This window comes from Vipera ursinii, assembly GCF_947247035.1.
Source record: "Vipera ursinii genome assembly, chromosome: 2".
In the NCBI taxonomy this organism is placed as follows: Eukaryota; Metazoa; Chordata; class Lepidosauria; order Squamata; family Viperidae; genus Vipera; species Vipera ursinii.
In genome coordinates this window covers 291747030-291773323 of record NC_139513.1, presented here as the reverse complement: position 1 = coordinate 291773323, position 26294 = coordinate 291747030, and the positions used below count along the sequence as shown (strand labels likewise).

Below are 26294 nucleotides of genomic sequence, written 5' to 3'. Positions count from 1 at the left end.
GGAGGAGGAAGAGAAGGAAGATTAGAAGAGGGGAGAGGAGAGGAAAAGGGAGAAGGAGGAAGAGAAAAGGGAGGAAGGGGGAGAAAAGAACGGGAGAGAATGGAAGGGAAAGGAAGAGGAAGAAGAGGAAAGGATGGGATGGAGAGGAGGAAAGAAACAAACGCTGGCCAGACTGTTGAGGATTCATGAGGATTTTATTATTATTATTATTATGGTCCACAAGAACAAGTCGTGCATTCCCAACGAATGGGCTGAACGAAGACTAAAAATAAATTAAACAGCAACCTTAAAAAAAGATGGATCTAGAGACTATTTAGGCCCATAAGGTCAGGGGGTAGCTTCCAGATTGAAGGCACCAAGGGTGTCCAACCTGGGCAACTTTAGGACTTGTGGACTTCAACTCCCAGAATTCCCCAGCCAGCACGTTGACAAGATTGGACACCCCTGATCGGACACCCCTGGACACTACGCTAGCAAATGAAGCTGAAGGGTGCTAGCGGTTCCTAGGCAGCTGCTGTTAATATGGAGATTTGGGATCTGAAGCAGGAGATCAGCTGAAGTCCAACGGAGGCCTGGTCTTCACTTGGGTGTGGGCTTCACCTGCTTGGCGGCTTCCAGCTCAGTCAGCATCTCATCCCATTGGACAAACTGTTTGGAAAGGAGGAGGGTCTGCAGGACATCCTTAAGGAAAAGAGAAGCTGAGAAAAAAGCTAAAAAAAAGCGGGCAGGAGAAACGTTGAGCCTTCTCACGAAGAGAAGGGTTAGGGGAGGCAATGTAGCATCTTCCAATATTTGAGGGGCTGCCACAAAGAAGATGCGGGGAGGGGGTGTCAACCTCTTCTGAAAAGCACCCGAGGGCAAAGACAAGAAGCAACGGAGGAAACGAATCAAGGAGAGAAGCAACCTGGAAGTAGGGTGAAATTTCCTGACAGTGAGAACAATTAACCAGTGGAACAACCCGGCTCCAGAACTTGTGAATGCTCCATTGCTGGAGGTTTTTAAGAAGAGACTGGACAACCATTTGGCTCTAGTGGCCTAGGGCAGTGATGGCGAACCTTTTAGAGACCAAGTGCCCAAACTGCAACCTAAAACCCACTTATGTATTGTTGGGTGCCGGGTGGGGGTGGCCCACTGGGTGGGCGTGGCTGCGGTGGTAACGGCAGACTGGGTGGGACTAAAAAGTTCAATCAATCAATTCCAACTTTCCGATATCTTTTTTTTTTCCCACGAGAAGTTGAAATTGATTGATTGAACCTTTTTTTTTTTGGCACACGGTGGCGGAGGCCTAAAGCGAAAAGGTTTTATAAAACCCAGCTGAAGACCTAGGACTGGGGCGATGGCGCACGTGCCCACAGAGAGGGCTGTGTGCTACCTGGTGGCACATGTGCCATAGGTTCGCCGCCACGGGTATAGGGTCTCCTGCCTGAGCAGGGGGTTGGACTAGATGACCTCCAAGGTCCCTTCCAAGTCTGTTGTTCTGTTAATAATTAATCAGTGGAACAGGTTGCCTTCAGAGTTTATGGGTGCTCCATCACTGGAGGTTTTCAAGAAAAGATTGGACAACCGTGTGTCCAGGATGATATGAGGTCTCCTGCCTTGGGCGGTGGGGGGGTGGGTGGGGGGTTTGGATCAGAAGACCTCAGAAGACCTCCAAGGTCCCTTCCAGCCCTAGGATTTTATGCTTCTGTGAATGCAGAAGCAAGCGAATGAAACTCTGATGGACAAGCCAAGGGACTTCAAAAGTTAGATCAAAGCTTGTAAGGCAGTCAAGAGGAAAGCTGAGGTAGCGAACCAGGGGCAGTTCTGTGTGAGTTGCAGAGTATTACAAGCTCCAGACTTAGTGAGGAAAAAAGGATATCAATTTGTTGTAATCGTCTAGAAGCAAACGGACATTCTCTGTCACAGCTTCACACTGATCCTGCAATATGAAAAAGAATTCAGTCAATCCCCGTTTCCTCAGCTGGGGGATTTGGTATTTTAAGTGCAAACCGCTTCAAATGCTCCGTCCCACTTCACAGACAAGAGTTTATTTCTTAATCGTGCAAACTCTCAAGATTTGTGGTTACTAGTTAAAACAAAATGTGGGAGATTCAGCATCAGTGGGGGGGGGGGAAAGGACCCTGTTGGCACCATGTAGTAGATAAACGCTAAAAAATTTCTCTGCTCTCAGATGTCGAGAGATGGCTGCCAAATGAGAGGAGATTTTAATTTCCCAAAAGAAAATTAGCCACTTAGCAATTTCTGAATCACAGAAAGTAACCTTTTAATACTGCCTCTTCCTGTCCTATATGAGTTTCCTGATCTAGCCGCGAAGCTTTATGTTCAAACAAGAGAACTTTCTACAGATCTTGTTACAGATTTGAACTTCTTGTACAAATAAGGCATCTTAGGGATGTTCGAGATAACCAGACCGGATCAAGAAGAGTTAGTCAGTGGCTGCCTTCATACACCACGTGAGAAAGTTTGGTCAGTTTTAAGTTGGTTTACTATTAAATTTATGGTCCGCTGTACAGTGCAATGAGCCACCCAACCCCCAGCTTGATTTGTCAAAAAATACAAGAGGGCAGTTGTGTGATTGGAGAGTCGACTGAATTTTGAAGGAGGTTCATTCATAATGAAAGTAATGCCTCTGCTACCGACAGGCAGGGCCTCAGGTGGGAGTGGACACAGGCTACTTAAAAAGAGGGGTGTGAATTCGTAGCATTTTCCAGCCTGGCGCTTACCTGTTGCTGAAGGTGTATTTGTGAAAGTCGCTGGAGCTTGGTGGCATGATCAGAAGAAGCTGCAAGAGATTGCAAAAGAGGAGGCCAGCCTCTTGTTACGACTGTTCAAAATGGAAATGGGGGTCCCACCTCCCCAAATGGCCTTTGGGGCCTGTCCAGGGAACAGTTTGGCTCAGAAAACTCTCCCATTACTATCTTCTCTGTTCAAACTTCAAACAATTTTTTTTGTAAAGCTCGGAAGCTGAATCTGTTCCCAGGAAGCCTCTCCACTATTAAGCGATTGCTGAACAAATGGTTATAAATCGAGGACTACCTATATTGAAGAATCTGTCTGAAATGGTATAGTGCCGTGATGGCGAACCTATGGTACGTATGCTACAGGTGGCATGCAGAGCCCTCTCTGTGGGCACGCATGCCGTTGCCCCAGTCCTAGGCCTTCAGCTGGGTTTTATAAAACCTTTTCCCTTTAGGCCTCTGCCGCCATGTACCCCTCAAAAAAGGTTCAATTAATCAACTTCTCGTGGGAAAAAAAAGTTCTCCAGGCCACACCTGGAATACTGCATCCAGTTTTGGTCACCATGATGTAAAAAAGATATAGAGACTGTAGAAAGGGTACAGAGAAGAGCAACAAAGATGATTGGGGGACTGAAGGCTAAAACATATAGGGAACGGTTGCTGGAATTGGGTATGTGTAGTTTAATGAAGAGAAGGGTGAGGGGCGACATGATAGCAGTGTTCCAATATCTCAGGGGCTGCCACAAAGAAGAGGGAGCCAGGCTGTTCTCCAGAGCACCTGAAAGCAGGACAGGGAAGCAACAGATGGAAACTAGTCAAGGAGAGAAGCAACCTAGAACTAAGGATAAACTTCCTGACGGTTAGAACAACTAACCAGTGGAACAAGCTGCCTCCAGAAACTGTGAACGCTCCAACACTGGAAGTTTTTAAGAAGAGACTGGACAGCCATTTGCCTGAAATGGTATAGGGTTTCCTGCCTGAGCAGGGGGTTGGACTAGTTGACCTCCAAGGTCCCTTCCAACTTATGATTATTATTATATAAAGTTGGAATTGATTGATTGAAATTTTTAGTCCCACCCAGTCTGTAGCTACCACTGCAGCCACGCTCACCCAAAGGGCCACGCCCACCCGGCACCCGATGATATATAAGTGGGTTTTGGGTTGCAGTTTGGGCACTTGGTCTCTAAAAGGTTTGCCATCACTGGTACAGGGTTTCCTGCCTGAGCAGGGGGTTAGACTAGATGATCTCCACGGTCCTTTCCAATTATTATTATTATTATTATTATTATTATTATTATTATTATTATTATTATTATTATTATTATTATTCAGAATCAGAATCAAGTGAGCAACCAATACTTGGGAAAAGTATAATAGCCACAGGACTCGGCATAAGTAACAGAATAACAAGAATTGGAAGGGACCTTGGAGGTCTTCTAGTCCAACCCCTTGCTCAAGCAGACCCTATACCAGGGGTAGGCAACCTTGGCTCTTTTATGACTAGTCGACTTCAACTCCCAGAATTCCTGAGCCAGCATGTCTGAGCTTGGAAACGTTTCCCTTTCCCCTCAGCGTGGCTGGCTCAGGAATTCTGGGAGTTGAAGTCCACCAGTCATAAAAGAGCCAAGGTTGCCTAGCCCTGCCCTAGACCATTTCAGACAAATGGCTGTCCAGTCTCTTCTTAAAAACCTCCAGTGTTGGAGCATTCACAGCTTCTGGAGGCAGGTTGTTCCACTGGTTAATTGTTCTCACTGTCAGGAAGTTCCTCCTTAGTTCTAAGTTGCTTCTCTCCTGGATTAGTTTCCATCCGCTGCTTCTTGTCCTGCCTTCTGGTGCTTTGTAGCAGAGGTCCCTCAGGACCGGGCCGTGGCCCATTTGGAACTGGGCCACAGATGCGGCAGGCAAGCACACAAACACAGGAAGCTACACTTGCACTTGTGGGAGTGGCAGGAGCACACGCCCACTTGTGCAAATGGGAGTTTGCACGCTCACCCACCGCACAGACGAAACCATCCCCTCTCTTCCCCCCACCTGCTGATCCACAAAGCCCTGGAAAGGTTGGGGAACGTTGCTTTGGAGAATAGATTGACCACCACCCCGTTCTCTGAGGCAGCCCCTCAAATATTGGAAGACTGCTATCATGTCCCCTCTTGGTCCTTCTCTTCATCAAACTAGACATACCCAATTCCAGCAGCCGTTCCTTATATGTTTTAGCCTCCAGTTCCCTAATCATCTTTGTTGCTCTTCTCTGCACTCTTTCCAGAGTCTCAACATCTATTTTACATCGTGGCGACCAAAACCGGACGCAGTATTCCAAGTGTGGCCTTACCAAGGCATTGTAAAGTGGTATTAGTACTTCACGTGATCTGGATTCTCTCAGGGATAAAGGACAGGGAGTCACTCACCTTTGATATGTGCGCTGTCCAAATAGGGCTGCAGGCTCTTCACCTGTTCCAGAAGTGCTGCTTGGGCCACGATGGATTGTTCTTCTGGTGACGGGAAAAAGCATGACGTAAGTCAGGCAAAAACTATTTGCTGGTCCGGTTGCAACAGATCATGTGACCTATGCTTAGATGCAGCAGATTGACAAGCGCTGATGATGTTACTTAGCTGGGTCATGAAAGGTCTGCGAGAAAACCACTAAGCTCAGAGAGCACCAAGGACCCCACGGTCCTTCTCCACCGCCTCTTCCTTCTCTCCTTGGCAAACTCGATTCCCTCCTAGCACTGAGGATGTTACCTAGTTAGGTCATGGAAGGTCTGCGAGAAAACCACCAAGCTCAGAGACCACCAAGGACCCTACAGATTAACAACTAATCGACAACGGGCTACCAAAAAACAAACGTTAAAATACCGGTAGCTTAAAACTGATCTCTTTAGAACTATGCACCACTGAGGTACCATAAGGATCATTGCTCGCTACGAGGTAAAAAGACCAGACCCCGTAGCCTCTGCTGGCCGGCCTTCTGATTTTCAGCAACTCACCCTATCTGAAGACCTAGTGAGAGCTGTATTAAAGGCTGTGAATCCCAGCAAAGCCGCAGGCCCAGATGGGGTGCTGGGGATAGTGGTCAGGAATTGTGCCGATCAATTAGCAGGGGTCCTGACAAGGATTTTTAACATCTCCTTGCAAACGGCCTGTGTACCATCGTGCCTGAAAGCAGCTACCATTGTCCCAGTCCCCAAGAAAACTGCAGTTGAGTGCCTGAATGACTACAGACCTGTTGCATTAACGTCTGTAGTCATGAAATGCTTCGAAAGACTGGTTCTCCAAGATCTCAGGACATGCCTCCCACTGGATTTCAATAAACATCAATTTGCCTACAGGGGAAACAGGTCGACAGACGATGCCATAGCTACTGCTGTACACTCTGTAGCAAGTCATCTTGAGAAACCTGGAAGCTCTGTCAGGATGCTTTTTGTTGATTATAGCTCGGCTTTCAACACCATTTTGCCGAGCACTCTCATCAAGAAGCTGACTGACTTGAAATTTTCCCCATCTGCGATTGGATTCAAGACTTTCTTAGGGACCGGTTACAGTGAGGGTCGGGTCCGCTTTGTCCACCCCCCTGAAGCTTTGCACCGGCTCGCCACAGGGCTGTGTGCTTAGCCCGTACTTGTACTCTTTGTACACATATGACTGTGTATCATCCGACCCATCTACTGTGATAATTAAGTTTGCAGATGATACTACCATGGTGGGTCTTATTACAGGTGGGGATGAGACAGCATACAGGGCGGAGGTACAAAAACTATCCATATGGTGTAGTAACAACAACTTGCACCTAAACATCGGCAAGACGAAAGAGATGGTGTTAGACTTCCGGAGGAAAAAGGAGGAACCTGCCCCACTTTACATCGGGGAGGACTGTGTGAAGAGAGTTTCCTCCTTTAAATTTCTGGGAGTCTACCTCTGCGAAGATCTTACCTGGAAAGTTAATACAACCCAGGTGGCCAGAAAGGCCCAACAGAGACTTCACTTTCTCAGGATCTTGCGGAAGAACAGGGTAGAACAACGGCTGATGACCCTCTTTTACTGGTCTACTATAGAGAGCGTCTTCTCGTATGGTATTGTGGTTTGGTATGCTGGTCTGACAACCGTGGATAGGAAAGCATTACAGAAGGTGGTGAGCACAGCACAAGACATTGTGGGCTGTCTCCTGACACCACTGGATGACCTCGCCAGGGCTCGCTGCCTTGGAAGAGTGAGGAAAATTCTTAAGGACGACTCACACCCTGGACGGTATCTCTTTACTCTCCTACCATCGGGTAGGAGATATAGTATAGCCAGCCATACCAACAGGCTGAAGAACAGCTTTTATCCATGGGCTGTTAGGGTTTTGAACGGGAAATAATTTTATAAACTTTATGCATGATTGACTTGCGAGGCCAGTGCGTTGTGCAATTAGTTCACACGGTGTAATAAGATGGATGGTTTATATCACTGTAAGTTGGGGGTGGGGGCACGAAGGGAGGCTCAGCCAATCTCAATGTATACATGGTTGTACTTTGACAATAAAGGTTCATTCATTCAGGTAAATGTGCACAGGAATATGACCTAAAAAACAGCGTTTGAGATATAGGATTCGGATCATTTCAATTTAAAGTGACTGACAAAAACCTAGTGCAAGAAGCATTTTATACATTAAAATCTACCGCTAAAAAGCCCGTAATGTAAGGGCCTATAATAGATCTACCTGTCAAGATGAGCTGTAGCTTCATGGCATCTGGCACAGCCATTCGATCAATGTACTGAGGATCCAGGTATTTCAAGATGTCTTCAACTTAGAGGAAGAACAACATAAAATAGAAATAGAATTTTAGACTGTAGGAACGATAGAAACATATGCAGGATGCTTAAAAGGATTGAATTGTACATTCCTATGCTCTTTTGTTCCCATTTCTGTATATAGATAATCCTTGACTTACGACAACTGAGCCCAAATTTTCTGTTGCTAAGCGAGACACTTCTTAAGTGAGTTTTATGACTTTTCCTGCCACAGTTGTTAAGTGAATCACTGCAACTGATAAGTTAGTCACCCAGATTGTTAAGTGAATCCATCTCCTCCACTGACTTTGCCGGTCAGAAGGTCACAAAAGGGGATCACATGACCCCAGGACACTGCAACCGTCATAAATATGAGTCAGTTGCCAAGCATCTGGATTTTGATCACATGACCACGGGGATGCTGCAACGGTCTTAAGTATGAAAAATGGTCCTAAGTCACTTTTTTCAGTGCTGTTGTAACTTCGGTCGCTAAACAAGCTGTTGTAAGTTGAGGACTACCTATAATGGGAGAAAAAGGAGGATCGTACAGTGTTCATTTATTTACATTACTAGGCAGCTCCCAAGAGATGCTGGGCAGCAAATATGGCTAAATAAAAATATAATCATCAAAAGGTTCCAAAAATCAATGTTATAGAAATTCATAAATTCATATTTATGAATTTCTTTGCCATCAACAGTGGGCAAAGGGCGTATTACATTCAAAAAACCCAATCTGGAAATGTTCGTCAGTTTAAAACAGACTTTGTCAACATTTAGCAATTATTTATTTTTTTATTTTTATTTTATTTTAATTCCATTTATATCCCGCCCTTCTCCGAAGACTCAGGGCGGCTTACAAGCTTAGCAGTAGCCTTCATTCTATGTATATGCCTGCTTATTAGGGCTTTCACACACACCTCAAGCAGCATTATTACAAAGTCAGCTTAATTGCCCCCAACAATCTGGGTCCTCATTTTACCTACCTGGGAAGGATGGAAGGCTGAGTCAACCTTGAGCCTGGTGGGACTCGAACCTGCACTAATTGCAGGCAGCTGGTGTTACTTAAGGAGGCATTAGCCCACTGCTCCACCAAGGCTCTTTTAAGACCTCTTTTAAGACAGTTGATAGGACAAAGCAGCATTTTGTTTTAGAAAAAAATAGAAAACCACTTTTTTTTTAAAAAAGAATTTTAACTCTCTCCCTTTTGCTTGCAATGTTTCCCAAGGCACCTTGAACTTTGCCTAAGCCATCTGCTACCTAGAGGGGGGAAAGGCCATTTATTCAGAACTGGAGACAGGGGAAAAAAAGCTGCAAACAGATTGCTTTTGAATCAGTGTTTTTTTAAAATTGGCAGTTTTAAGATGAATGGATTTCAACCCCTAGAATTCTCCAGCTAGCATTTGTCCACCTGTCTTAAAGTTGCCAACTTTTTAAAAACACTGCTTTAAACTGACTTTTCAATAATGCGTAATAAATAAAAATGTACTTTACTAAACAGCGGACACTAGAGGGAACTAAACAATACAATTAAAGGAGAAGAACTCGATTTAAAATTACAGAATTTGAGCAAAATATTTCAGTGCTGGACACGCTGAAGGATATTTTTGAACAGGACCCAGAAGTTAATTTTAATAGGGTCTTCCTCTATAACTAATTTGTTTCTAAAAGATGTGATGAAAGAGGAACACATCCTAACCAACAAGATTGAGAGTGGATTTAAAAATGAGAGGCTACAAGAATGATGTGGAAAAAGAGGTTACAGCGGACATAAAAAAGAATCTGGCTGAAGTCTTAAAGGGATATATACAGGTAGTCCTTGACTTACAATAATTGGGACCAGAATTTCCATTGCTAAGCCAGGCAATTATTAAGTTGCACCTGATTTTATGATTTTTTTTCTACAATTGTTAAGCAAATCACCCCAGGTATTAAGGGAATCATGTGGTCATTTAGAAAATCCATCTTCTCCCATTGACTTTGTTGGAAACAGGCAGAGAAGGCATCAAATGGAGATTACGTGACCATGAGATACTGAAACAACTGTAAATACTTGCCATCTGCCAAGTGCCTGGATTTTGATCACATGATTGTCGGAATGCTGTGATCGTTGTAATGATGGGTGCAAGAACTGGTTGTAACTTTTTCAGTGCCGTTGTTAACTTCAAATGGTTGTAAGTCAAGGACTACCTGTGCAAACCACAAACTGAGAGAATGACTTGGATAATTTTCCTATATAGGATTTAAAAAAGAAGCTTGCTAAAGTTTTCAAGAATTTTGTGAGGAGGGACAAAGAAGAAATGAAAAGAAATCAAGTTTTACGGCGTTGTTTGAAGGGACCAAAGATTAGGATGGTTAGAAGTAAAAGGAAGAAAAAGGTTAAAATAGGTAAGTTGTTCTCTCTGATTACTTTTAATTGATTTTTGACAATGAAAACGCTTAAGTATTTGTTAATAGATAAGAGATGGGATATGAGAAGAAGAGAATACATTTGTTGTATTTTAAGAGATGATACTAAAACCATATTTGTTGTGATGAAAGCAGGAAGGACTATCTGTAGCGAGGAAGGCTTTTCTGATCTCCCAAGCATGATGGGGTCACAGGTGTCCTTGTCTTTCTTCTCTTGCAGTTTACACTCCTGTGGCATGACAGCCCTTGCCTGTGAAAACCTGGCCTCTGTTTTGGAGACCAGCCAGACCCTCTTGGAGCTGAACCTGGGCGATAACAGCCTGGGAGATAAAGGAATCAGGCAGCTGTGCCAGAAGTTGATACAAAGACGCTGCAAGCTTCAAAAGTTGACGTAAGTGTACAGTTTGTCCAGGGACCTGGGAAAATAGTTTGACACACACACATCCCTCGTCTTTGTAGCGGCCCCTCAAATATTGGAATATTGCTATCCATATGATAAATAATAAATAATTATTAAAAAATAATAGAGCTGGAAGGGGCTCCCAAGGTCCCTTCCAACTCTGTTATCATTGGGAATGGTACATTTAGCTTGTCTTTCTTTTATTTTCTTTTTTTGAATGGATCTTGGTCAACGACCAAAATAAAGTCCTTTGAGCTTTGAGTGGGAACAGAGGCGACATCCTTGCCATCTTGACTCTCATATTCCAGCCCAGATTCGTTGAATTTCCCAGTCTGCCAAAAGCTGCTATGAAAAATAAAGATGATTTAATCTCTGCATAATGTTTTGTCAGGAGGTCTCCCAACCACCTGGCCGGTGGGCAGCACCCATATCAGCTTCCAAAACAAGGCCATGTGGCTCATGAATTTACGCCAGAATTTGCTCAAAAGGCTGACCTCTTTCGACATATCTCTCAGCAGAATAGATAAGATAACCTTTATTGTCATTTTTTTTTACAGTGGGCATAATGGCACACATCAAAAATGAAATTTAGTTGCCCGCTCTCAAAGTCAAACACATACATGACACACACCTAAACCATACTATACACAACATATGTATAGACCTCCTTAGTTCTATGCTGCTTCTCCTTGATTAGTTTCCTTCGATTGCTTCTGCCTTCAGGTGCTTTGGAGAATAGCTTGACCCCCAACTCCCTGCAGAGCTGCTGATGAGCAGAGATTTGCAAGCCAATTGGTGTTCTTGAGAGTGTCCCAATTCTGATGCTTTGCTTTGTTTCTCCTCCTTCCAGACTTACCATGAAATCGTTAAACCAAAACACGAAGTGGAAATTGCAGGCAGTTTGTGCGAAGAATCCTGGCTTAGTTCTGACTTCCTACTATCCTCCGGATTTTCCCCGCTTCCCAGGTGATGAAGAGTAAAGGTGGAGTTCACACCTGCTTTCCTTGGGCCCCTCAAGGATTGGAAGGTTGGTGCGATGGGTAGTAGATCTGGAAACCTTCAAAGGCCAGCTCAGCTCAGCTCAGCTTTTGCATTACCTGTTGCATCGCAGTCATACATCTGATTCACATGCCTGGCTATGAGGCTTATGGTAGCCCTCTGGACTTAGAGCAAGTGGGACTTGGCCATGTGGAAGATCTTTTCAACTGGGATCTCCTTCAGGGATCCATCCCTTCCATAATCCCCAACTAGCATGTCAGAAGAATATCCTGCTCTGGTTTGAGCCAGGATTTGCATAAGAATGACACCGGAGTCACTGCTTGAAGAAGAAGTAGTATATTCAACAAAGATGACTGGAGGACTGGAGTTAAAACATATGAAGAAAAAGTTGTGGGAATTGGGTATGCCTAGTTTAATGAAAAGAAGGACCTGGAGCAACATGATAGCAGTATTCCAGTTTTTGAGAGGTTGCCACAAAGATGAGGGGTTCAACCTATTCCCCAACGCACCAGAAGGCAACACAAAACCAAGGGATGGAAACCAATCAAGGAGAGATTCAACCTAGAACTAAAGAGGAATTTCTTGACAGTGAGAACAATTAATCAGTGGAACGACTTGCCTCCAGAAGTTCTGGTTACTCCACCACTGGAGGTTTTCAAGAAAAGATTGGGCAGCCATTTGTCCTGAATAGTATAGGGCAGTGATGGCGAACCTTTTAGAGACCGAGTGCCCAAACTGCAACCCAAAACCCACTTATTTATCGCAAAGTGCCAACACGGCAATTTAATTGGAATACTGAGGTTTTCGTTTATAAAAAAACAACTCATACATTAACATCTTTTGTCTTAAAAGAAAAAACACAATAACAAAGCTTTCAATTCAAACAACTTTTTACTGAAAGTTTGGCATGCTTTTGAAAGTTTGGCATGCCTTTGGCATGCTTTTGAACAATTAATGTGATTTTTTATGCATGCTGATAATTTGTCTAACCTTGCCTTAAGTTTGAGAGCAACACGTGCAGCACTCACATCCCCAGCAGATGCTGGAGCCTCTTGGCTAGCCAGTGAGACTCTAAGCTCTGAATCATAGCTTCTTCCATGAAGGAGACGGACACAAACGGACACAGATGGAAAGTGCATCTCCTCTACCTTGGCAGCCTCGGGAGAAGCTGGCTTGGAGCTTCTGCTACTCTTCTGCTTTTGAAGGACCCTTTTGTGGTGCTTAAGGGACCTGCAGCTCCTCAGTCTGCTGCGACACTTGCCACATGCTGGGTTGTATCAGTGGATGCTGTGCCCTCTGGGCCAAAGGAAATAGGTCCCAGGCAGGCAGAGGTCACACTGGAGGACCAGAGGCAGGACTCCTGTTCTTCCTCTACTGAGGTGGCAGTGGAGACTTTGGTTTCCTTGCAAGGCCTGGAAGAAAGCAGGAATCTGGATTTGGTGTGGCCACAGTGCTCTGTGTGATGCCAATAAATTAGCTGCCAGGCGTGCTGAGCTACTTGCAGGCACACCTGGCAGTGCAGGTCTTTGCAGAGCAATTGACGGAGACACTGGTAGGGCGTTGGACGGACACTGTCTTCTGTGGTCCCTGCAGAGAAGAATTGTCCCAACATTGGACCTCTTTGGGGAACATCTTTGCCTGTCCCATCTAAAGGTAAAACGGCTAAGGGGCCCAGGTGGTGCTACATGACACAACCTAGGTCAGGGGTAGGCAACCAGGCTCTTTTATGACTCATGGACTTCAACTTCAACTATGCTGACTCAGGAATTCTGGGAGTTGAAGTCCATGAGTCATAAAAGAGCCGAGGTTGCCTACCCCTGACCTAGAACTAAGGGGGGATTTCCTGACAGTTAGAACAATTAATCAGTGGAACAGCTGGCCTTCAGAAGTTGTGGATGCTCCATCACTGGAGGCTTTTAAGGACACAGCCAATTGTCCAGAATGGGATATGGTCTCCTGCGTGAGCAGGAGGTTGGACTAGAAGACCTCCAAGTTTCCTTCCAGCTCTATTAATTAATCAGTAGAATGGCTTGCCTCCAGAACCTGTGGGTGCTCCATTACTGGAAGTTTTTAAGAAGAGATTGGACAACTTTTGTCCAGGATGAAGTAGGGTCTACTACTTGAGCAGGAGGTTGGACTAGAAGACCTCCAAGTTTCCTTCCAGCTCTATTAATTAATCAGTAGAATGGCTTGCCTCCAGAACCTGTGGGTGCTCCATTACTGGAAGTTTTTAAGAAGAGATTGGACAACTATTTGTCCAGGATGAAGTAGGGTCTACTACTTGAGCAGGAGGTTGGACCAGAAGACCTCCAGGATGTCTTCCAACTCTGTTATTCTGTTCCATGCTCGGTTGAAGAGGGCGGCTTGCAAGCTATTTCTCTAAGAGGGCAGGGGGTGAATGTTTCAGCTGAATCAAGGAATCTTAGGACTCGGAGGGACCTTTGAGGTCATGTAGTCCAACCCCCTGCTCAAGGCAGGAGACCTTATACCATCCTGAACAAATGGTTGTCCCATCTTTTCTCAAAAACCTCCGGCATCCATGACTCTGAGAGCCAATGGTCATTTTTGGCGTGGGGGGAAAAGGAAATTCCTCGTTCAACTGACAGGCAAGCTGTTCCCACGCCAGACCTAGATGGAGGTTAGTGCACCCGGGCAGTGAACCCCCTTTCTGACGTTTACACGTGTTTACACGTGTCGTCGTGGGAACAGAGACATGAAATGTGTCAGTTTAAAAGAATAAAAAATCAAAATAAAATAAAATGCAGTGCCTCTCTCTCTTCTTGGTTGCCCCGCACCTCACAATACACGCCAGGGGCAGCAGAGCTCAACCTGCGGCTGCCAGGGGATGATGGGCTTTGTGATACCTGCCCCCACATGGAGGTGACGCCCCCCCCACCCTCAGCCCCAGCACTTGCCTTCCGAGTGCCCCCCGCAGACGCGGCTCCTGCGGGGGCCCCGAACATCCGCTCCTCCAAGGCGTCGAGGCGGCTTTGAAGCTGCTGCACCTCAAGCACAGCCATCTTGGCTTTCCACCCGTCAACTGGAGCCGAAGAGCCAATCAGAATCTTCCGACCTGAGTGCCCGCTCTAGCCTCCGACAGCGCACCTCTATGGTTATCCCCGCGTCAGGGCGGAGCGGGAGGAGAGTGACGCCACGTGAGAGGCTAGTCACCAGCCGTTCAGAACTCTATGGCCGCTCCTTGGGATGGATGCACACGGCCCGGATCTTTCCCTCAGGGAAACCGGAAGCGAAGGACTTTGGACTCGGCGTCGCCATGGAGACGCGCGGAAGCGTCTCGGTCGGCTTCTGGGCCTGAAGCCTCAGCAGCGGGGAGCCGCGCCCATCATCCCAAGCCCGAGGGGCTCATCACCCGACCCCGAGGGAGGTTTGCTTCCCTGGAATTGGAATGAAGACTGGTCGAATATCCTTGCTGCATGATTGTGGCGGGATGTCGGGGGGGGGATGGGGGGCGCCATCTTGACCGGTTTGACCTCCGTGGGATCATGCGCATCCTGCATCTGAGCTCTGCTGAAAAGCGAGCCTGCTGCTAATGAAAGCCCAAGCCCTTATCACTGCTCCATGACTGGAGGTTTTCAAGAAGAGACTGGACAGCCGTTTGTCTCAAAAGATATAAGGTCTCCTGCTTGAGCAGGGGGTTGGACTAGATGACCTCCAAGAGCCCTTCCAGCTTTATTCTTTGACTGATTTGATTGGGGACAAAATGAAAGCCGCAGATCTAACCTGCCCATCGATTGGAAAGATTTGATCATGAGAACACAACTCGTGGTGACTCATAAGCACAACAAAATCCAAAATCCCTGGAGGCTTCTTCCAGGACCATTCCGGGAGGAGCTTCAATGGCAGCTGTGAACCCTTTTCCAAGCCTCCTCCCACCCATTTTTCCAGAGAACTTGGCTTTGAGTCTCTATGCTCCCCCACATCTCTTTTGCAGCTGTACCAACTCCGAAAGGTGGTAGGTTTATCCTGGAGGATCCTGGCTTAGCATCCCAACCAGGGCGCCCCCCCCACACACACCAGTGCACCCCCCAGAAAAGGGGCCACTCTCAACAGTGCTGCTTGGGGATCCTCATCCCTCCAGACCAAGACCTGGGAGTGATTGGCTGCTTCCTCCTTGGCTGCTGAAGCAACCCATTTTCGGGGAAGATACTTTTAAAGTTCACATGAATCCACCGAGCGGAGTTTGGCCAACATGCTAAACTGACAAAACAAAAAACGTAATTGAAATTTCAGTAGGGTGTGCAATGGATGCTACTCAGTCATAAGCTAGCCTAGTTAATGTGTTGCTGGTCAGCACAGGAAAGGGGATAAATTTATTTATATCCCACTTTTATTACTGTTATAAATAACTCAGGGTGGAGAACATACCTAATACGGTGCTCCTTCCTCCTCTTATTTTCCCCACCACAACATCCTTGTGAGGTGGGTTTTGCTGAGAGAGAGGGACTGGCCCAAAGTCACCCAGCTGGCTTTCATGGCTAAGGCGGGACTAGAACTCACAGACTCCTGTTGATTGACCAAAAGTCACCTAGCCAGCTGACTTTTGTGCATAAAACAGGACTAGAACTCACCATCTCTAGTTGATTGACCCAAAGTCACCTAGCCAGCTCTCATGCCTAAGATGAAACTAGAACTCGCTGTCTCCTGGTGGTTGACTCAAAGTCACCCAGCCAGCTTTCCTGCCTAAGGCAGGACTCGAACTTGCCATCGCTTGGTTTCTAGCCTGGTGCCTTAATCACTAGAATAACCTGGCCCTGAGCTTGCAGATTAAAGATCTGCTGTTGTAAATCAGCTTCGGAAAATATATTTGTATAGGGAGGGACTCCTGAGTTTTGCTCGTTCTCAAATAATGACATGCCCGTTACAGGGGCAGGTATTTAGCGCGCAACCTTGTCACCGAATATGAGTTATTTTTAATTTGTGCCCTCCGGAAGCCGGCTGAAGTCAGCAGGTCCTATCAATACCAGTCCACTTACAGCGCAGGGTGGTGTAATGAAAATCCGATCGGAGGATTGGCGGGAGTAAATAAGTATGTCATTAAAATGAGAAAATCAAATCCCCGGACAGGTCTTTTCTCTCTCTCATTGATTCCTTTTATTACGGAAGTATTGCAGCTAAATAACATTAGTGTGAATCATTTCGATAGTGTTTTCTGTAAATTGCACGTCAATAACCCAATTGCAGCCTTGCTGGGTAAATTCATGGGTTTTCCAGATGTGGTGTTGGTCCTTTGCGTTGACCTTCCCTGCTGCGCTGAGGAGAAAGGAAGAACTATGGTTGATGGGTCAGGTTCTCGTTGCCTATTTGTCTGTCAGTCTGTCTGTCTGCCAGCCTATCTATATCTGTCTGCCTGCCTGCCTGTCTGTCAGTCTATCCGTCCATTCGTCCGTCCGTCTGTCTATCTGTCTGTCTATTGCTAAGCACATTTGATTTGTGCTTAGATTGTAAGCCGCCCTGAGTCTTCGGAGAAGGGCGGGATATAAATGGGATTAAAATAAAAAAAATGAAATAAAATCTATCTATCTATCTACCTACCTACCTACCTACCTACTGGTACCGACTTATCTATCAACAGGTTTGTATCCCTGGTTCATTATTTTAACAAACAAATGGGCTCAGAGAGTAGGCTTTCATGCCTACGTTGGGACTAGAACTCACCCTCTCCTGGTGATTGGCCCAAAGTCACCCAATCAGCTTTTATGCCTAAGTGGGGACTAGAATTCATAGACTGATAATTGGCCCAAAGTCACCCAGCTGGCTTTCATGCCTAAGGCGGAACTAGAACTCACCATCTCCTGGCTTCCCCATTGACTGCTGGCCAGAAGGTCACAAAAGGGGATCATGTGACCCCAGGGCACTGCAATGGTCATAAATATGAATTAGTTGCCGAGCATCCGAATTTTGAACACATGACCGTCAGGATGCTATAATATTCGTAAGTGTGAAATATGGTTATAAGTTGCTTTTTTCAGTGCTGTTGCAACTTCAAACAATCACTAAATGAATGGTTGTAAGTCAGGGACTACAACTATGTCCCCCAACTGCTGGGAACATAATACAAGTATTATATACATCAGGGGTCCCCAACCTGTGGGCCGTGGCCCACTACCGGGTTGCAGTTGCTTGGCCACCAGCCTGCGTGCACTCACCCCCCCACACTCCCACTAGTGCCACCCTGAGCATCCCACCAGCGCTAGCACCACCCCGCCCCAAGTGTCCCACCAGCACTAGTGCTGCCCTGAGCATCCCACCGGCACTAGCACCGCCCCAGCCCAGAGCATCCCACCGGCACTAGTGCCACCCATAGCGTCCCGCCAGTGCTAGCGCCTCCCTGCCTCCAAGTGTCCCACTGGCACTAGCACCACCCTGAGCATCCTGCCAGCGCTAGCACCTTCCTGCCCCCGAGCGTCCCACTGGCACTAGCACCACCCATAGCATCCTGCCACCGCTAGCGCTGCCCCATTTGCAGCACTCACACCCACACAGCCCTGTTTGCATATGCACATGTGGTTGTGTGCGGCCGTTTGCATGTGCGCATGAGCTTGTGCGTGGCCAATTTGCACACATGCATGTAGCAGTGCCTGCCTCAGTTTCTGGGCTCCCAAAACAAAAAGGTTGGAGACCTCTGATATTCATAATACTCTTCCCAACCTTATGGGATAACTCATCTTTGTCCAGATCTCAGTAAATGTGTGACTCAGAGAGAATTTGTCTTTGCCTCCTTGTTCGTGCCAGGCCAGACCTCTTATTTCCTATATTTTCCACGTTCTGAGGTCCAAACCATCATCATCATTATCTATCCACCGCAGGATGATGGCTTCTTCTGCCTGTTTCCAACCCCCACGGTCCTGAGTTTTCTTTTGCCAATTGGGCCCTCAGGACTTGGCTGACGCCCTCGATCCGTCTTGCTTACAGTCTCTTTCGTGGACGCTTTTGATCAAGTGGGATCCGTTCTAGGTCCACCTGCCCTCGGTCCCCCTTGCTATGTGGACCAGCCCATTTCCCTTTCAGTTCTTTGACTCTCTTGATGGCATTGTGTAGTTTCTTTTGTTCTCTAATCCACCTGCGGATCTTTCTGACTCGTCTTGTAGTGCCAAGCGTGTGTCTTTCCATACTTCTTGGTACCACTCCTAGCTTTTGTCTCGATTGTGAAGTTAGTGATAACACTCATTAAGTGCCTATTAAATTTCCTATTGAGGTCTTGCACCCCGTTCAGACCGAAATCTCTCCTCAAGGCATGGCAACCTGTTTTCCTTGTGGTTTGCTCTCGTCAGCTGCAACTCACAATTATTTTCAAGGCTTTGCTGCCAGTAGTGGACAAAGTGAGCAGAAAACACATGTTGGGAAGGAGAAATTTCTCCAACAGAGAACGAACAGTCGAGCTGGCTTTGTACCTAAGGTGGAACTAGAATTTACAACGCCTGTTTTGCAGCCTGGTGCCTTCGCCGCAAGACCACTGGCTCTCCAACAGGCCCAGTTATTGGATAAATGTCTTGATTTGCATATCTGCCCACAGAAACTACTGCTTTACATGTAGCATAAGATAACAGCATCCAATCCCAAAGATGCTTTTTGCTCAGGCAACTGGACTTCCTTGTTTTTCTTTGAAGACATTTCGCTTCTCATGCAAGAAGCTTCTTCAGCTCTAACTGGATGGAAAGATTTATACTCCTTGCAGACAGGTGGTCATTTGCATTCTTTTAATAACCATCCTACAGAGCATGTAGCTGGTTGTGTGAATGTCACAGTTGTGCTTCTTGGAGACCTTTGCATGAGTCGGAAGTAGGAAAACACCCAAACAGGCACCCTTGCCCTCAGATATCACCAGCAATTCCCTTCTTTCTGTTTGCAGTGGGGAAAGTGGCAAAAAAACCCGATCATGCGATCACGGTGTGTTTCGTAACCAGCCATAAATACAAGCTGATTGCCAGAGCACTCAGCAGAATAACAGAGTTGGAAGGGACCTTGGAGGTCTTCTACTCCAACCCACTGCTCAAGCAGGAGATCTTATACCATTCCAGACAAATGACTGTCCAGTCTCTTCTTGAAAGCTTCGAGTGATGGAGCACCCACAACTTCTGAAGGCAAGCCCTTCCACTGTTTAATTCATAACAGACTTGGAAGGGACCTTGGAGGTCTTCTAGTCCAACCCCTGTTCAGGCAGGAAACTCTATACCAGGGGTGTCAAACTGCCAGCCCGCGGGCTGGTTTCATCATACAGAAACCGCGCCCACCCCACTGTCAGCAATGGAAAAAAGATCACGATATGTCGCGACACATTGTGTGATGTGGCGAGTCTGACACCCCTGCTCTATACCATTTCAGACAAGTGGCTTGTCAAGGTAATTATAATTTAGCAGCTGACCAGCAGAAGTGTTATATAGAGAATGAGTCAGCAGAGTATTTGGGGATAGTATCCCTTTAAGAGACAGTGTCTGAGGAGAATTGCAGTTGGAATCTTGAGCGGTTTGTATATAACAGGAGTTAGGCCACCTTGGCTCTTTTATGACTCGTGGACTTCAACTCCCAGAATTCCTGAGCCAGCATGGCTCAGCTTGGAAACCTTTCCCTTTCCCCTCAGCATAGCTGGCTCAGGAATTCTGGGAGTTGAAGTCCATGAGTCATAAAAAAGCCAAGGTTGTCCACCCCTGGATAACTATCTTGTATTCTGTATGCTCCCTGAATGTTGTTGTTTCATGTTATATATTACACCACAATTCTTTGAACAAACCACTGTCAGATATTTGTGCTCCCGTGTTATCACAAGAAGAAAATGAGAAAAAGGCTGTGATAATTTACATTTTAAACAACATGGTTATCCAATCTCTTCTTGAAAACCTCCAGTGATGGAGCAACCACAACTTCTGGTGGCAAGCCATTCCACTGGTTAATTGTTCTGTCAGGATATTTCTCTTCAGTTCCAGGCTGCTTCTCTCCTTGATAAGTTTCCATCCGTTGCTCCTTGTCCTGCCTTCAGGTGCTTTGGAGAATAGCTTGACTAAGATCACAATCTGGGTTTCTGGAATGGCTGGAACTCTGAGGGCCACTCCTAACCACCATCCATTCAGCACCATCCTAACTTGGGACCGTCGCTGAACAAATGTTTGTAGGTTGAAAACCAGAACAGGCAGTCCACGACTTATGACAACAAAATTTCTGTTGCTAAGTGAGACATTTGTTAAGTGAATTTTGCCTGATTTTACGACTTCTCTTGCATTATTTGTTAAGCGAATCATGGCAGTTGTTAAGTTAGGAACATGGTGGTTAAGCGAATCTTGCTTCCCCATGGACTTTGCTTGTCAAAAGGTCACAAAAGGGGATCACATGACCCCAGACATTGCAATTGTCCTAAGTATGAACCGGTTGCCAAGCATCCGTATTTTGTTCACATGACCATGTGGATGTTGCAATGGTCTTAAGTGTGAAAAAAACGGTCCTAAGTCACTGTTTTCAGTGCCGTTGTAACTTTGAACGGTCACTAAATGAGCTGTTGTAAGTCAAGGACTATCTGTAGCGAGGAAGGCTTTTCTGATCTCCCAAGCATGATGGGGTCACAGGTGTCCTTGTCTTCTATTGCAGTTTACACTCCTGTGGCATGACAGCCCTTGCCTGTGAAAACCTGGCCTCTGTTTTGGAGACCAGCCAGACCCTCTTGGAGCTGAACCTGGGCGATAACAGCCTGGGAGATAAAGGAATCAGGCAGCTGTGCCAGAAGTTGATACAAAGGCGCTGCAAGCTTCAAAAGTTGACGTAAGTGTACAGTTTGTCCAGGGACCTGGGAAAATAGTTTGACACATACACACCCGTCGTCTTTTTAGCGGCCCCTCAAATATTGGAATATTGCTATCCATATGATAAATAATAAATAATTATAAAAAAATAATAGAGCTAGAAGGGGCTCCCAAGGTCCCTTCCAACACTGTTATCATTGGGAATGGTACATTTAGCTTGTCTTTCTTTTATTTTCTTTTTTTGAGTGGATCTTGGTCAACGACCAAAATAAAGTCCTTTGAGCTTTGAGTGGGAACAGAGGCGACATCCTTGCCATCTTATGTTGACTCTCATCTTCCAGCCCAGATTCGTTGAATTTCCCAGTCTGCCAAAAGATGCTATGAAAAATAAAGATGATTTAATCTCTGCATAATGTTTTGTCAGGAGGTCTCCCAACCACCTGGCCGGTGGGCAGCACCCATATCAGCTTCCAAAACAAGGCCATGTGGCTCATGAATTTACGCCAGAATTTGCTCAAAAGGCTGACCTCTTTCGACATATCTCTCAGCAGAATAGATAAGATAACCTTTATTGTCATTTTTTTACAGTGGGCATAATGGCACACATCAAAAATGAAATTTAGTTGCCCGCTCTCAAAGTCAAACACATACATGACACACACCTAAACCATACTATACACAACATAAGTATAGACCTACACCCCTACATATACAGAACAATAAAATATTAAATACTGCCCATCTTGAATATATAACGGAAGGAGGAAGCTTGAGAGTTCACAAGGTTAATGAAACTATGGCTGAATCTGGATGTTCTGCTGCGGATACCACAAAGTCTCCTCCTAGAAGGTAACAAGAAAAACAGGTCGCGAAGAGGATGAGTACTATCCCAGATAATCTTACGGGCCGTGCTCAAACAACGCTTCTGTGCTACGTCCTGGATGGGAGGGAGGGAACTGCCAATGATCTTTTCGGCCATCCTCACCACTCTCTGCACCACCTTCCTGTCTGAAGCAGGGATGCTTCCAAACCAGACTGTGATGCTGTATGAAAGGATGCTCTCGATCGTTCCCCCTGTAGAAAGTGGTCAGAACAGGGGAAGGAAGATGAGCAACAGAGTGACAGAATAACAGAACAGAAACAGACTAACAGAGTTGGAAGGGACCTTGGAGCTCTTCTAGTCTAACCCTCTCCTCAGAAATAAACCCTATAACATTCCAGACAAATGGCTGTCCAATCTCTTTTTGAAAACCTCGAGTGATGGAGCACTCAAAACTTTTGGAGGCAAGTTGTTCCACTGATTAATTGTTCTAACTGTCAGGAAATTCCTCCTTAGTTCTATGCTGCTTCTCCTTGATTAGTTTCCTTCGATTGCTTCTGCCTTCAGGTGCTTTGGAGAATAGCTTGACCCCCAACTCCCTGCAGAGCTGCTGATGAGCAGAGATTTGCAAGCCAATTGGTGTTCTTGAGAGTGTCCCAATTCTGATGCTTTGCTTTGTTTCTCCTCCTTCCAGACTTACCATGAAATCGTTAAACCAAAACACGAAGTGGAAATTGCAGGCAGTTTGTGCGAAGAATCCTGGCTTAGTTCTGACTTCCTACTATCCTCCGGATTTTCCCCGCTTCCCAGGTGATGAAGAGTAAAGGTGGAGTTCACACCTGCTTTCCTTGGGCCCCTCAAGGATTGGAAGGTTGGTGTGATGGGTAGAAGATCTGGAAACCTTCAAAGGCCAGCTCAGCTCAGCTCAGCTTTTGCATTACCTGTTGCATCGCAGTCATACATCTGATTCACATGCCTGGCTATGAGGCTTATGGTAGCCCTCTGGACTTAGAGCAAGTGGGACTTGGCCATGTGGAAGATCTTTTCAACTGGGATCCCCTTCAGGGATCCATCCATTCCATAATCCCCAACTAGCATGTCAGAAGAATATCCTGCTCCGGTTTGAGCCAGGATTTGCATAAGAATGACACCGGAGTCACAGCTTGAAGAAGAAGTAGTATATTCAACAAAGATGACTGGAGGACTGGAGTTAAAACATATGAAGAAAAAGTTGTGGGAATTGGGTATGCCTAGTTTAATGAAAAGAAGGACCTGGAGCAACATGATAGTCGTATTCCAGTGTTTGAGAGGCTGCCACAAAGATGAGGGGTTCAACCTATTCCCCAACGCACCAGAAGGCAACACAAAACCAAGGGATGAAAACCAATCAAGGAGAGATTCAACCTAGAAATAAAGAGGAATTTCTTGACAGTGAGAACAATTAATCAGTGGAACGACTTGCCTCCAGAAGTTCTGGTTACTCCACCACTGGAGGTTTTCAAGAAAAGATTGGGCAGCCATTTGTCCTGAATAGTATAGGGCAGTGATGGCGAACCTTTTAGAGACCGAGTGCCCAAACTGCAACCCAAAACCCACTTATTTATCGCAAAGTGCCAACACGGCAATTTAATCTGAATACTGAGGTTTTCGTTTATAAAAAAACAACTCATACATTAACATCTTTTGTCTTAAAAGAAAAAACACAATAACAAAGCTTTCAATTCAAACAACTTTTTACTGAAAGTTTGGCATGCTTTTGAAAGTTTGGCATGCCCTTGGCATGCTTTTGAACAATTAATGTGATTTTTTATGCATGCTGATAATTTGTCTAACCTTGCCTTAAGTTTGAGAGCAACACGTGCAGCACTCACATCCCCAGCAGATGCTGGAGCCTCTTGGCTAGCCAGTGAGACTCTAAGCTCTGAATCATAGCTTCTTCCATGAAGGAGACGGACACAGACGGACACAGATGGAAAGTGCATCTCCTCTACCTTGGCAGCCTCGGGAGAAGCTGGCTTGGAGCTTCTGCTACTCTTCTGCTTTTGAAGGACCCTTTTGTGGTGCTTAAGGGACCTGCAGCTCCTCAGTCTGCTGAAGATGATGGTAGAGCAGCCAGAAGAATCTGTCCAGCTACTGATGGAGGAGGTCTCATAAGTGCTGGAGGACAAGCTCAAGAGGTCCTCCGTGTAAACGTCCAGCTCCCCAAGGAAACTGCCCTGGGTCTTTCGATCCTGGAGGCTACATTTCGAGGCCTTCTTCCCTGCTGCGACACTTGCCACATGCTGGGTTGTATCAGTGGATGCTGTGCCCTCTGGGCCAAAGGAAATAGGTCCCAGGCAGGCAGAGGTCACACTGGAGGACCAGAGGCAGGACTCCTGTTCTTCCTCTACTAAGGTGGCAGTGGAGACTTTGGTTTCCTTGCAAGGCCTGGGAGAAAGCAGGAATCTGGCTTTGGTGTTGCCACAGTGCTCTGTGTGATGCCAATAAATTAGCTGCCAGGCGTGCTGAGCTACTTGCAAACACACCTGGCAGTGCAGGTCTTTGCAGAGCAATTGACGGAGACGCTGGTAGGGCGTTGGACGGACACTGTCTTCTGTGGTCCCTGCAGAGAAGAATTGTCCCAACATTGGACCTCTTTGGGGAACATCTTTGCCTGCCCCTTTAAAGGTAAAACGGCTAAGGGGCCCAGGTGGTGCTACATGACACAACCTAGGTCAGGGGTAGGCAACCAGGCTCTTTTATGACTCATGGACTTCAACTTCAACTATGCTGACTCAGGAATTCTGGGAGTTGAAGTCCATGAGTCATAAAAGAGCCGAGGGTGCCTACCCCTGACCTAGAACTAAGGGGGGATTTCCTGACAGTTAGAACAATTAATCAGTGGAACAGCTGGCCTTCAGAAGTTGTGGATGCTCCATCACTGGAGGCTTTTAAGGACACAGCCAATTGTTCAGAATGGGATATGGTCTCCTGCGTGAGCAGGAGGTTGGACTAGAAGACCTCCAAGTTTCCTTCCAGCTCTATTAATTAATCAGTAGAATGGCTGGCCTCTCTCTGGGGGCTCGGTCTCAAGTACGTGGAAGCTGTTACCGAAATGGCCACCATCATCCAGCAGGATGCAGAGAGGCCACGTCTGTCTGATGGGACCAGGGAGTTTGGCTTTCGTTTTGTAGAAGGGAAGACCCTGTTCTTCCAGCCATCAGCCAGGGAGGTCTTGGAGATGCACCTTAGGAAGAAAAGGATACAGCACCAGTGGGGTCTTCCTTTCCTGGTCCAGAGTTCCCTGAGGAACTTCAGTGGCCGCATGTCCCCACTGCGTCCTTCAAAGGCTGTCACTCAAGCCTCTGTCTTCCCTCGAGAGCTACTTTTCCTTCCTCCAAAAGTCACCAACTTCCTAGAGTTGCACCTTCAGAGGATGAAGCTCCAGAAGAGATGGGGCTTGCCCAGAAGAGTCCTTGAATTGTGCAGACACCTGTTCCCAGGACTTTTTGACAAAGAGAAGACCAAGCTGTTGGTGAAACACTATCCACGGAAGCCCGGTCTGGGGATAAAAACATGGGCAGGAGACCTTGTAAAACCTCGACCGGACATTCAAAAGATGCGAGGAGTTGGATTATGTCGAGCTCAGTCACTTCGGAATTTAAGCCTTCAGGCCTTGAAGAAGCTGGAGGTCCACCTGACTAAGAAACATTTGGAGGTGCGCTTGGAAAGCTTTCCTGCTGCCCCACAAATCTCCTGGAAATCTTGTTGGTGGTCTCAAAGGCAACCTCTCCCCAAGCTTATCCTTCCGGGTCTGAAGACTCCCCAAAGCCGTATCTTCAGCTCCTCCTGTGGCTTGGCAGCCATGAGTCGGATTGGATTGGTGTTGCGACGGGGCCACCTGGCCTCTCTCTGGGGGCTCGGTCTCAAGTACGTGGAAGCTGTTACCGAAATGGCCACCATCATCCAGCAGGATGCAGAGAGGCCACGTCTGTCTGATGGGACCAGGGAGTTTGGCTTTCGTTTTGCAGAAGGGAAGACCCTGTTCTTCCAGCCATCAGCCAGGGAGGTCTTGGAGATGCACCTTAGGAAGAAAAGGATACAGCACCAGTGGGGTCTTCCTTTCCTGGTCCAGAGTTCCCTGAGGAACTTCAGTGGCCGCATGTCCCCACTGCGTCCTTCAAAGGCTGTCACTCAAGCCTCCGTCTTCCCTCGAGAGCTACTTTTCCTTCCTCCAAAAGTCACCAACTTCCTAGAGTTGCACCTTCAGAGGATGAAGCTCCAGAAGAGATAGGGCTTGCCCAGAAGAGTCCTTGAATCGTGCAGACACCTGTTCCCAGGACTTTTTGACAAAGAGAAGACCAAGCTGTTGGTGAAACACTATCCACGGAAGCCCGGTCTGGGGATAAAAACATGGGCAGGAGACCTTGTAAAAC

General features: G+C 46.4%; 1 protein-coding gene across 3 annotated transcripts; it reads right to left on the bottom strand.

Moving 5' to 3' along the window:
- Window positions 1–175: 175 nt before the first annotated feature.
- DCTN3 (dynactin subunit 3) lies at window positions 176–22961 on the bottom strand. Of its 3 annotated transcripts, XM_083354914.1 has the most exons (7): window positions 14222–14388; window positions 8672–8758; window positions 7435–7515; window positions 5144–5227; window positions 2724–2782; window positions 1860–1918; window positions 176–670 (listed from the first exon to the last, which is right to left on the bottom strand). In XM_083354914.1, the coding sequence occupies exons 3-7, from the start codon at window positions 7475–7477 to the stop codon at window positions 580–582; spliced, it is 336 nt and encodes a 111-aa protein (XP_083211040.1). In that variant the 5' UTR covers window positions 7478–7515; window positions 8672–8758; window positions 14222–14388; the 3' UTR covers window positions 176–579. The 3 variants fall into 3 exon arrangements, with proteins under 3 accessions (XP_083211040.1, XP_083211039.1, XP_083211041.1); XM_083354913.1 differs by lacking the exons at window positions 8672–8758; window positions 14222–14388 and adding an exon at window positions 21963–22961 and having other exon boundaries at window positions 7435–7521; XM_083354915.1 differs by lacking the exons at window positions 8672–8758; window positions 14222–14388 and adding an exon at window positions 12459–12741 and having other exon boundaries at window positions 7435–7521.
- Window positions 22962–26294: the final 3333 nt, after the last annotated feature.

Bases quoted from the DNA above. Each gene is read 5' to 3' on its own strand.
- DCTN3 (XM_083354913.1), bottom strand. From the start codon at position 22,038: ATGGCCGAAAAGATCATTGGCAGTTCCCTCCCTCCCATCCAGGACGTA. The intron at 2,783-5,143 runs GTGAGTGACTCC...AATCTCTTGCAG, and splicing joins GGACAGCGCACATATCAAAG to CTTCTTCTGATCATGCCACC. The intron at 1,919-2,723 runs GTAAGCGCCAGG...TTCATATTGCAG, and splicing joins AAATACACCTTCAGCAACAG to GATCAGTGTGAAGCTGTGAC.